Source organism: Leiobunum rupestre, chromosome 1, assembly GCF_980474605.1.
Source record: "Leiobunum rupestre chromosome 1, qqLeiRupe1.1.hap1, whole genome shotgun sequence".
NCBI lineage: Eukaryota > Metazoa > Arthropoda > Arachnida > Opiliones > Sclerosomatidae > Leiobunum > Leiobunum rupestre.
In genome coordinates, this window is record NC_143384.1 from 93,171,719 (window position 1) to 93,184,237 (window position 12,519).

The window sequence follows — 12,519 nt, forward strand, 5'->3', positions numbered from 1 at the left end:
GTTCACTTTGTATATATGTAGAGTAATGGCACTGTGACGTCCTAGTACGTCACCCATGCTCTTTCCTATAGATAAAAATTTGCGACCAAAATGGCGGCCATGGCCAAAGCTACGGAGTGCTACTACTCTATTATATATATTCATTCGTATCCTATCAAATGAAGAAAACAATAATATATTCGAACAACAATTATTACAGCACATAAAATATGGTTCAATCGTTTATTAATGGGAACACAGCTAAAATTTTCACTATTAGGTTGTTTTTCGGCTGCAGCACGCTCCTGAAGTGCTCTAAAAATTATTGTGTTTATTTATTTATTTCATAATGAGGTACATAATAATACGCCATTACTAAATCTGTTATTAGCCCATTAGAGCAGAGATAATCGGTTATTATTATAGTCGGCTAAAAGGAAATTCTTTAAGCAATAAAAGGACAGGTTTTTTTTTATCAGAACTGTACAGTGAGGGAAATTTCAAAGTTCTTCGTGTGGAAGCGCTGGTGACTAGCAAAATGGCGGCTGTAGCGGGTCGCCAGTTGACTCAATTACGTCAAATGCGACCGCTACCGAAACGGGGAATTTCATTTCACTATGAAGTAAGAGAGCTTTCTATTTCTTTTAATATTTTTGTTTTTATATATTTATTATGATAGAAGCGTGGTAAATTATTAATTAGTTTACGTGAAAATCAAGTTTAGGCCTTTGTGTTGTAGCGTGGGATATGGTTCTAACAAAGATGATAGTATAAATTTCAAAGACCTTGAAATGAAAAGTGACAGTCCTTGAATATCCATTAACCCTTTACATCCTAGAATTCAATCTTAAATTTAAACCTGTACCTGAAATATCTCATCCTATGCCTTGCATCAGCTATCTAAAGAGGGTGCTAATTTTTTTATACCAGCTTTATATTTCCATATATTATATAATAATATAATAAACTTTAATATTTAATTATTTTGAAAAAAAATTGGATTTTCCAAAAATATATATATATATATATATATATATATATATATATATATATATATATATATAATATTATATTTATGTTAAGAAATGTAATATATATATATATATAATATTATATTTATGTTAAGAAATGTAATATATATATATATATAATATTATATTTATGTTAAGAAATGTAATATATATATATATATAATATTATATTTATGTTAAGAAATGTAATATATATATATATATATAATATTATATTTATGTTAAGAAATGTAATATATATATATATATATATATTATATTTATGTTAAGAAATGTTAATTATCAAAATTTATATTTTGAACATTACATTTAATTTTTTTTAATTTATACTTATTTAATTTTTGAATTTATATTATTTTAAATTTCAGTGGACATCGATTTTTAGATCATCCTCGTCATTATCATCTACATTTGGGTTCCTGTTTGATATAGATGGTGTAATTGTTAGAGGGCGTAAAGTATTGCCATCGGCGGTTGAAGCATTTAGAAAGCTAACAGATAAGAATGGTGATTTTCGTGTCCCCACAGTATTTGTTACTAATGCTGGAAACATGATGAGGCATCAGAAAGCCCAACAGCTTTCAGAATGGCTTGACACACGTGTAAGACAACAAAATTCAACACTACTGAGCTACTTCATTACATAATTATGTAATTCTCACCCATAAGGTAACCGAAGACCAAGTTGTGATGTCTCATAGTCCGCTCAGGCTGTTCCGTCAATTTCATGATAAACACTGTTTGATATCTGGGCAGGGACCGATTATTGATATAGCAAAAGGGTAATATTTCCCATAATCATTTATTAAAAAAAAATTAACATTCTAATTATATTATTCTCTATCCAGTTTGGGGTTCAATAAAGTAACCACAGTTGATCAACTGCGAAACAGTTTCCCTACTTTGGACGCTGTTGATCATAAACGGAGGACTAATCTTGTAAAATGAATGCTTAACGAGAGCATTAGTGAAATTTAGGAAAAACGATTATTATACTTGTTATGGTTTTGTAGCCTTGTGCATTTGAGCGCTATTTTCCAAGAATTGAAGCGGTGGTATTATTCGGCGAACCGGTGAGGTGGGAGACGTCATTACAGCTGATAGTCGATGTTCTCATGACTAATGGTCTACCGTGTGATGCGCTGCCTAATATACCGTACCCGCATTTGCCATTGTTGGCCTGCAATATGGACTTGCAATGGATGGCTGAAGCCTGTTTACCCAGATTTGGTCACGGCGCATTTCTCGTTTGCCTAGAAAATTTGTATAAGGTATATTGGTTATGCCATATCGCATTAACGGTTGCGATGTAAAATTTAACATTATTGGAAGTATCTAATATAGAGATATTTCACGTCGTCTGCTTTCCCTAGCTTTGGCAGTGTAATGGTCGCCATTTTGAGCGGGTTTCTCAATACGAAAAAGCATTGGTGACGTAGACCGCTATACAAGTGAAATATCTCTATAGATGAATACTTATCTCTGGTCAAATATATTATATACTTTTGATGATTTAAAAAAAGCATGCATACATATAATCCTTTGATTTACACTGCAATGATTGTTCAGTGACTAAGTTAAATATTTATGTCTTTAATTATAATAAATTCGTTATAGAAAATAACTGGGAAGGATATGATTTACACGGCTTTAGTAGGAAAACCAAGTGAGATAACCTATCATCATTCTGAGTATTGTGTTCTGGAACAAGCAGCTAAAGTTTCCGAAAAGACTAAGCCACTTCAAGTTCAGACACTATACGCAGTCGGGTAATTGAAAATTTATCACATTTGATCCTTCATATTTCCTCTGATTATTTAATTTAATTTAGGGATAACATTAATACTGATATATATGGTGCAAATCTGTATCACCGTTACGTTGAACGTAGAAGGAAAATGCGCCAGAGGCATCAACAGGGAGAATCTTTGGCCCAGTTGGCTAATTCGTCTAATAAAACTGGGACGACAACTTCAACTACCATATCTCGAATCGGGGCTCTTGAAGAGGTATATTTTCATATTATAATTCAATTTAAATGCTTCAACTCGTTTTATTTTTAGATGGAACCTCAAGTCACTAGTTGCGAATCAATACTCGTATGTACCGGCGTTTACAATGAAGAGATAAGCAACCAACAAGAAGACCCTGAGCATGCGCCCAGAGATTTCTTACCCGCTGAAATAGGTCTCAAAGAACCAAATCACATTGTGGAAAATGTTTTGGGAGCCGTAGAATTGGTTTTTGAACGCGAAGGGTTTTCATGACTATAACGATTCTAGACGGCTTAATTTAGGCACTAAAATTAATCAAATTCACCCCTAAATACACGTATTAATACCATTTTTGGCTTCATAGTTGGAGAAACTGTAATAATAATAATGAAGTAAGAACCCTTTCGCATTCCAGTAATAATAACGGTCTAATAAAAATTATAAATAATCCACTCTCCCTCCTATTTGAATTTGTTTTTAAAGCTATTAAAAATGTTTAAATAAAAAGTGATATAAATGTTTTTGCCCTTCTAAAGAAAATGCAGCGTGCTGTTATTTATTCCACAAAATGTACAAAATAAAAATTGTATTTATACAACTATGCTTATATTTTTGCATTCCCTGATATTACCAGAACTTTCCTTGCCTTCTAATAACCATTTTAAAATTTGCTGATTTATGGCGAGCTAATTTAAGAAGTTTCAACAAATCGAAGTTTTACTAGTTTCCCAACGCAATTACCGTAAACAGGGCTGTCAAAATCCCCAAATATGTTTGACCTAATTTTCTATCACAGTATGAAAAAGGAGGGCTATTTTATTTTCACTCCCAATGTTTTAATCTGCTGTCCTTTTCTCGGAGTGCAATATTGCAACCATGAGATTTCTTAACCCTTTCTTTTTCAACACTACCTATGTCCATAAGTCTATATTTTTTGGCAGGAATCTATACCTCTACTTGGAAAGTTGGAATGCTTATCCTGGGGTATTGCGTATGGTAAGATAACTCTGATGGCTTTGACCCCGCCTACGAGTGAGAAAAAATCGCCTATGCATGCTCTCTCCTTTCTGTAGTTTTTTATTAAATTAACATAGTGACGTCAAAAAAGAAGTCAGCCTCATGGAGATGAAAATCTGCATTCAAAGTAGAGGTATGGATTCCGGTTCTTGGTTATAAGAATGACACTTACTATATTTTATAGAGTTACAACACAGACTTATTTATTTATTCAGTCATTTTAGCTTATCGGGTAGGCTTCGACCATAGATTCAAGTTATAAATGAAACCATAAGACTATCTGCAAATTAAAATCCCAAAGGAAGTTTAATTTGTCGTAAATTAGTAATTGAATTTCATATTAAAGAAATAAAAAGCATTAAATTTAATTAATACATGCCCTTTACAAATCTAATTACACCTTAAATGACAATTTTAATGTGGCATTAATTCTTTGAGTTGTTCACTTTCTGCTTGCAACGATTCACTGACGTACTTGTTCAAAAGTTCGCGCTTTTTCCTTTCAAGCAGGGCTTCCTCTATATCTTTTTGAGATGGTACAGGAACATGGGCTATAAATTGTTGTTGCGGTAACACCCTTCCTTCATCCAGTCCTCCAAATGAACTCAAATCGTCATCATCCGAATCATCACTCTGAAATAATGAAATATTTCATAAACACCAAGTTAAGACCTTGCGTGTATAATGATTTAAGATATATTACAGTGAAAGAAAGATTTTTTGGTCAGTTACATTATTTGGGTTTTTTTTTCAATCAAAAAATTTTGAAAAAGCTCTGCCGGTAACAACTTCTTTAACTATACTTCCAGGAATGTAACCTTTTTTTTAAACATTTAAGATAACAACTAAGCAAAATTTAAAATTCTTACAAAATGAAAATTTATGTTTACATCTAGAGGTAATGTTTTAAATTTATGTAAAATTTATTAACATCAATATACTTTTTCTTATTATTATTGGCTTGGTTAAATTTAAATGTAGCTTATCAATAAAAATTAAGAAACCCTCAAAAACTTATGGATTTGCTAATCCATTTACAAATTGGACAGTGATGACGAATGGAGGTAATAAGACAAGGCAACAAATGTCATACTTATGGGTGTTATGTTACTTATGATTTAATTAAATTAGGATTTTTTTAGTCAAATTAATGACACAAGCTAAGAATTAATTAATAAAATAGGTAACAAACAACAATGTGTAAATAAGAAAAAATCTTACATGGGCTGTAGTGTATATATTTTCATCTGGTGTATTCATAACTGGTTCTTCAACAGTAGAATTTGGCGCTTCATTCAACCTGGCTTCCTTTTTTCTTTGATACTCGGCAATGGCCTTTTCAACAGCAATTTTTTCTTGTTCCTTTTCTAACGGAATCAATAACCCATCATCATCATCCCGATATCCATAATAATCAGCATCAATGTCTTTCATCAATTCTGCTCTACTTTTCCTCATTGCCGGTGGTGCTACAAATAGGACAATCGTAATCACTTATTTTATACTTTTAGAAGCGTCAACTTTCATAGCTCCATTGAAAAAATTTCAATGCCATGTTTTGCACAAAACGTAAACTAAGTGGATTTGCAAGTTTATAAAGCTTACATTCTTCTGTGATTTAGAAAACATACAAAGGGCAAACTAATTAATTAAGGGAATCTGGCAATCCTGGGGCAAGAAATGAATTTGTATGATCATAGCAACTAGCGTGATAAATTGATCTCAAAAATAAATTAAATGGGATTTAACATAAGTCTATAATATTGTTCTGCAAGTATGATACCTAGGAGCAACAAACACAAGGATAACGCAGCTAGCCTTTAAACACGCTAATGCCGTGTTGTGTACAAATTTCATTGGACAAACCTTTACACTGAACGTTTTACGGAAAGGGGGAAGACAATTTCTGAATTTCCCCTTCCGACGGCAGCAGGCGCTGAAGCGTCTAACCAATGAAAACTGTACACAAGAAAATGCACGACTTTTGACGGGCTGCGTTCTCCTTGTGTGGGGTGCTGTGTTTGTTGATCTTAGATGCTAGTTAGAACTCTTCACATACAAAATTTTTAGTTATAGCTATTCATGGTCATGTAGTATACACTTGCTCCTTCGTCTTACAAAGCATTCGGCAGTGCCCCCTAGATAGCAATTTTCATTTTATGATAACCTCAGTACATGAATAGCTCTCACTAAAATATTTCCCAAAGAGACATAACTTCAGACAATAGTATACACTTATAGTTATAGGTTAAGGGAATACGGCAATCCTGAGGAATAATTTATGTGTGCTTTCCATAACTTCCATTTTCCATTTAAAAACGGTTTCATTATGACAATAGCTATGGCACACTCATGAGTATGTTACATGACGTGTATCTAACGTAGCAAGTTTTTAATTTTCGTTGGTCAAAAATCATCTTGCAACCCAAACTAAGATCTTAGTATTTGTACAGTATTCTAATTTAACCTAACCTAAATTAACCAAAATACTGCAAAAACTAAACAGTCATCAATTAGCGAATTTCATTAACTGCAGCAAAGAAACCAGATGATGTAATCCGCAGCTACGTTTAGTCACTTCTGTTACATATTCTTATTTAGAATGATAATTTTATAATACTTGGTCTTACGTTCATGTTCGAAAAGTTCTCTAACACCAGGCAGATCTTTAGCAGCACCGAAATATCTAAAAAAATAATATTCACATAATTTGAAATATGAATTGTTTATCATTATTTACATACTTATATCCTCTATTTCCAGGAACTTCTCTGCCTTCATGATCTAACATTCGAGGTCCATACCTCTTTAAATATAAGATAAAAAATTAGTATTTGATACTGCAGTGTTTGAGTTTAAAAAAATAATAACATACCAGATAATCTCTTCCACCAAGCTCCCTAATTCTTATTTCCCAATGCCGTTTCTCACGAAGTAGTTTGTTAATTTCATCATTTAAGTCCCTGATTCGGAATTCTCCCAAGCCAGCTAATTTTTTTAATAACATTTTCATTAAAAAAAGTGAATAAAAATGGTAAAATGCCACCTGTTTATAATTGCATTTCACATAACTGTGTCAATTTCCTATCTAACCACACATTTTTGATAGACTTCAGACTAAGTCATTAGGTCTAATAAGGACTCTAGATTTCCTTGTCCTCAATGTGATAGAAGCATGATAATTTGTTCCTGTTTTCAAATTATGTATTTTTCTCACAACAAGAATTTAACTTTTTGGGTATGGCATCAAAACAAAGCCACTCCACAAAAGTTGTCCGTTAACAAACGACATACTTATGGAACTTATAAAAAGTGAATTTAATTATATAGCTTTGTAATATTCCAAATAATACCCTACCATTTTGAATTTGAGCAACTTTCTTTGCAATTTCTCTGATAATTTGCAGCCTCCATTTGTCACACGCTGCCAGATCAGAACACTCGGAAGCCAGGTATGGTCTTCTTTCTTGTGAACCTTTACCTTGCTCTGCTAATTGCGCTGCCCGCCATCTAGCTAATGTCGTCCTATTAATGAAAATTATTCTTGGTTTGGTGACATCCAAATAATAATATATATTAAATTCCCACATTAAATAACACTTACATTGCCTTTTCTGCATTTCTAGCCTAAAATAAAATGATAGTTAAGTCTTTTTTCAAAATTTTAATAATTAAAACTTACCATTTCTTAACTTTTATCTGTCTAAAGGTTTAAGAAAAACACCAATTATTATAATTAACGTAATGTTTGTAAAATAATTATAGTCAATTTAAAATAATCATGAATACAAGAACTTGAAAAAATACAATAAACACGCTTCGATTTTGGTTAGTGTATAAAATGCCGTCCAGCCCAAGTGGCAGACGACGAATCTTTACTTAACAAGTGGGCTAGGGGCAGAAATAAGTCAATAATTAGGACTTATTAATTAAGAATTAAGATCCTGGTACACGCCTTGCACCAAGATCTCACAATTTGTGTGGGGACCTCTAACGTTTTAAAAATTTCAACTGCATTGATACTATGATAGGTTCTGAGTAGGGTTAGAAGACGTTATTTTACCGATTATGTGAGGGTTTTTCCGAAATGGCTACCTCAACCACCTCGGCGCCTTTAAAAATATTTATTGAGAGCTAGTCTCACAATAGGCTTCGTGCGTAGTTACAATTTTGGTCCTAAGTATCGCCGGCTACCGCCCGAGTTTAAATTGAATATATGAAAGCTGTCGGCTCGTTCAAAATTATCTCTGCACAACAGCTGAAAGTTCAACAGAAAAACTTAAAAACTCAAAAGTTGTCTGCCATTACTTCACATATTTAGTTCGTGGATATTAAGGCAGATGGCGCTATATTTCCTAAGCTCGAAGCCTATAGACTACATAGAATACAGATGGAATAGTACTAGCAACTTTATATTTAGTCTATGTTCTGGTACGATTTTCTATATTCGATTTTGTCGCCCGTAGACTTACGCATAGAAATAGGAGAAATAACTAGAACGCTCATTCGAATGGCAGGAAGCTGTAGCTTTGACCGTGCAATTTGTTTGGCGTATGACGAAAGTACGCCATCTCTGTCGTACCTTGGAAGTTCATTTTCTTAAATGTTCACCCATATAAATAATTATGGAAAAGCGTTATTGATATATCACGGCCGTTTTCATTTCCCCTAACACCAGAGTTCATTACAGAACCAGTAACTACTTTAATATTAGAGCAAGCTCTACGTTTCGAAAGGTAAATAAACCATTTATTGAAAACGTTCTAGATATCGGTTTCTAAAATACTTTAAGTGACCTCTGGCTTACCCTCTTTGTAATCTCATATGTTATGCAAGGTAATATAAATTACCTAGGAAGTGCATTTCATAAAATAAGTTGTTTATACTACGTACTATATCTTTTCAATATTTCGTAGTAGTTCAGCTCACCTCTGAAAATAATCTAGAACCATTCTAGAAATAATAGATATACTTTTGCTTATGATGTGTAGAAATTATGTTATTAATAAAGGAATAAAAGTTATTTATCATGTATTTTAGACAGTTTCCTAATACAGACTTATAAGAATTTTACGATATCACTCCAACTATTTAGAGCTCGGAAGGCTTACCCAGCTATTTCTAAATATTAATTTATCTAAGAATTTCATTAATTACTAATGTAATGTTAGAAGATGGCCAGATAATTAATATTTTACCTAGTTTTGGGCAAATATGGGTTTTTGTTTTTAAACATATACAACCTGTTTTGGAACAATTGGTTGGTTCGTGATTCAACAATAATGAGGCGTATGCGATACCACAAAAACGTTTTTCTGCTTTTATATACAGGCTGGTTCAAAAGGTTATGCAAAAATTTGAAGGAGTTGTAGGGGGTGAGTTGAGAAGTATGCCTGTTTTTTCCCCATTTCCCTACGATGAGTTGAAAGAGCACCAGAGAGCTTCAAAGTGTTACCTACTAGCCCCTGGAATGAGGCTGCAACAAGCACAAAACCGTTAACCTCAACAAGTTTTTATGGAAGGGGAAACCGAAGATATCGGGGGAAAATCCCTTAAACTATTGGATATAACATATGTATGCCAATGGAAAACCTCTAAATTGAGAAGGAATTTTTGTGACGGAATTTTAGTCAGCCCCATGTAGGCTTTTTGAAATTAATAAACTCGCTCGGTTTGTGCGGATGAAGTTAAATTATGAGTAGTTTAGAAAAATAAAAGGATGATAAAATTAGCGTATAAGTAGATTAGTCCATTATGAAAAGGGATAATAAAGCAAAACCCTAAAAAAAATTGAAGAAATTTAAAAACTTACTAATAGCTCGTATCGATAGGTCTTCGAGCAAACAAAAAGACGCGAAACTCGGATCAAATCGATCTTCGAGTGAAAAACTAAATTAATTATAGAAAAATAAAAAGTTTGGGAAAATGAACAATCCGGTTCGGTTCAGTGATCGCTTTCCGAAAATGGAACCAGTCGTCGAAGTGGGATATTCCACCAGCGTTATTAAAACCCATACCAACCCTAGAAGAGTTAGGCCTAGGCTCAAAAGAATCTGCAAAGATCTAACCTTGTAGATGCCCCAGAGAAGCTAAACCTGAATTTCAACTATTTTTTCCAATAAACCTGCTTCTTTTATTTAACAATACAAATTTATTTTAGAACCTGAGTCTCCGAAAACTTCATTATTTTGTAGATCATTTTAGCTCCTAAGCCTTGGTTGTTCAAACAGGTTTGTTTACTAAAATAAAGGTTTATCAGACCTGTGAAAATATATATTTTTGTTTGAGTAATTACTCTTACAAGATTTGATAACACAGTTTTGAATCATTGCTCAACTTTTAATAAAAAACCGCGTTTCAAAATATCAAAAACCCGCGCTCTCGGGTTGCAATAAAACGCGTCTAGCGACGAGCTTGCGACCGCCATTTTATTTTGGTATATATAGTTAGGTAGATAGTTTTTAGTTAGACGCGGTGGAGATGGCGTTACTATCGTACGCCAGCCAACGAAAAGCGCAGGCTAAAGGTACGCTTCTAATCAGCGCGCACCGAAATATTATAAAAATCGTTCTAGTTATTTCTCCGATTTCTATGGACATATGTTCCAAAACGCCTCACATTACACCGTACTGACAAACCGTTGAGTCTTATGTCGCTTTTGGTTTAATCTCTTTACTCCTGATCCTGAGGACGAGTAAATATTGTAACGCGATGAATCTGACCTTGACGAATAGGGCACGGTGTAGCCTATAGGAGCAACAAACACAAGGAGAACGCAGCTAGCCTTTAAACACGCTAACGAAGGGTTGTGTACGAATTTCATTGGACGAGCGTCACGAGCCTTTACGCTGAACGTTTTACGGAAAGGGGGAAGACAATTTCCGAATTTTCCCCTTCCGACGGCAGCAGGCGCTAAAGCGTCTAACCAATGAAAAATGTACACAAGAAAATCCACGACTTTTGACGGGTTGCGTTCTCCTTGTGTGGGGTGTTGTGTTTGTTGCTCCTAGGTGTAGCTATCTCCATCTGAACCAGGGAATAGTTTATTTTTGGGTAAAAGGTGTGCGATACGTGGGAATAAATGTAATCCTGAAGTGAAAGCCCATAATGTTTTGTAGCGCCATACTCGGCCGTGTCGGGGTAAATAGTTCCCTCATTAGTTTATAAATGCCTTTGGCTACATAGCTTTGAAATAATAGGTGGTTTCTTTTCACTTGTTCTCAGACTAAAAGTGTACTCTTTTTACCCTAAAACGTTTTATTCGTCTGCTCCGGGGATGAGAATTACTCCGCCAAATAAACTATTCTTTTGTTCCGGTGTATTAGGGCTACTCTTTTTACTCCTTCTGCAGGGGCGGCTCAAGGGCCGGGCAACCCGGGAAATTGCCCGGGGCGCCGGTTCGAGAGGGGCGCCAAAATTGAGTTGCGCGCCTTTTTGGTTTACCAAGAATTGGATTTGTTTATAAATTTTTTAATGAAAGCGTAACATAATTTGAAAAATCTTTAGCTAATTAGAAATACAAATCGTTTTCCCAACCAAAATGTCCTACATCGTCGATGAACGTTTTTTTGCAACTAATTTATTTTACAATTTTGATGGATGAAGCATTTTTCTGGTATTTTCATTATAAACCAGGGTATATAAAAATAAGAAGAAAAAGTGGTTGGGCGATACTACAAGAATAGAAGTGTGCCAGAATTTTTAGCCCGGTGTACCTAGTAACAGAGACCATACCACCGGAGGCCTATCATCATAGTGCCCTACGCCAGCGTCCCCCTAGCCCGGACATGTGACAAATCCAGCATGGGTAGCAGTACCCTACTACTGAGGGTTTCACCTTTGACGCAAGCCACTCAACCCAGCAGAAGGTGCAGCAACGGGTGGACCAGAAAAAGAAGCATTCTGGTTCATTTTATAAAAAAGGAAAGGAAGAGAAGCTGAAAAGCAAGCGACAGCTTTAAAAATGTTCATAAAAAAATCAAGCAAAAAGTGTTAATTAAGTTTTTAAAGTAATTAATGTAAGGAATAAAAGAATTAAGTTTATTATATTTAACTCACGGGTTCTTCGTAAACTTAATTCTTTTATTTCACATACAGGGTGTCTTAAGTTGTTCAGCTAAGGTGTTTTTCTCAAAATTTATAGTTGCTAGAAAAGTGAAATTATTAGGATATCCTCTGGAATTTTCAGAAAAATCGTGTAATTTTTCACCGTTTTGAATTTGTTTTTTGAACGATAGGTGATACACGAAAATTTTCAAACAACAAGTTCTAAAGCGTACTCGAAAACCTTTAATGAAATTGGTTTGGTCAAAAACTGACAATGTTTCATTGAAATAATACATCATGAAAAAAAACAGTTGTTAGTACCCAAAAAGGTTTACGTCTCACGAAAAAGAAAGTTAGAGGCCATCGTACTGGACCGTTCTTGTCTATCCATCGCCCAGGGAACTCGTTGTTAAGGTACTGCACGACGTGTCTTTCTTGGTGGGCAGGTGTAC

General features: G+C 34.1%; 2 protein-coding genes across 2 annotated transcripts; one reads left to right on the forward strand and one right to left on the reverse strand.

Annotated features, from left to right (window-relative positions):
• Positions 1-456: 456 nt before the first annotated feature.
• Positions 457-3,606, forward strand: LOC149968959 (haloacid dehalogenase-like hydrolase domain-containing 5). The gene is made up of 8 exons (XM_090155030.1): positions 457-601; positions 1,379-1,612; positions 1,680-1,792; positions 1,859-1,949; positions 2,024-2,281; positions 2,628-2,779; positions 2,842-3,019; positions 3,074-3,606. Exons 1-8 carry the CDS (start codon positions 518-520, stop codon positions 3,275-3,277), a joined length of 1,314 nt encoding a protein of 437 aa, XP_090011156.1. The 5' UTR covers positions 457-517; the 3' UTR covers positions 3,278-3,606.
• A 748-nt stretch (positions 3,607-4,354) lies between these two features.
• Positions 4,355-7,878, reverse strand: LOC149968960 (pre-mRNA-splicing factor ISY1 homolog). Its single transcript, XM_090174066.1, has 8 exons — positions 7,704-7,878; positions 7,626-7,648; positions 7,380-7,546; positions 6,897-7,009; positions 6,766-6,827; positions 6,652-6,707; positions 5,243-5,490; positions 4,355-4,654 (listed from the first exon to the last, which is right to left on the reverse strand). The coding sequence occupies exons 1-8, from the start codon at positions 7,704-7,706 to the stop codon at positions 4,436-4,438; spliced, it is 891 nt and encodes a 296-aa protein (XP_090030192.1). The 5' UTR covers positions 7,707-7,878; the 3' UTR covers positions 4,355-4,435.
• Positions 7,879-12,519: the final 4,641 nt, after the last annotated feature.

Excerpts from the sequence above, each read along its gene's own strand:
- LOC149968960 (XM_090174066.1), bottom strand. Across the intron at positions 7,547-7,625 it reads AGAAATGCAGAAAAGGCAAT|GACGACATTAGCTAGATGGC; the intron begins GTAAGTGTTATT and ends TTTCATTAATAG. Across the intron at positions 5,491-6,651 it reads AGAACTTTTCGAACATGAAC|CACCACCGGCAATGAGGAAA; the intron begins GTAAGACCAAGT and ends TCCTATTTGTAG.
- LOC149968959 (XM_090155030.1), top strand. The coding sequence starts at position 518 with ATGGCGGCTGTAGCGGGTCGCCAGTTGACTCAATTACGTCAAATGCGA. Across the intron at positions 1,793-1,858 it reads ATTATTGATATAGCAAAAGG|TTTGGGGTTCAATAAAGTAA; the intron begins GTAATATTTCCC and ends TTCTCTATCCAG. Across the intron at positions 2,780-2,841 it reads CAGACACTATACGCAGTCGG|GGATAACATTAATACTGATA; the intron begins GTAATTGAAAAT and ends AATTTAATTTAG.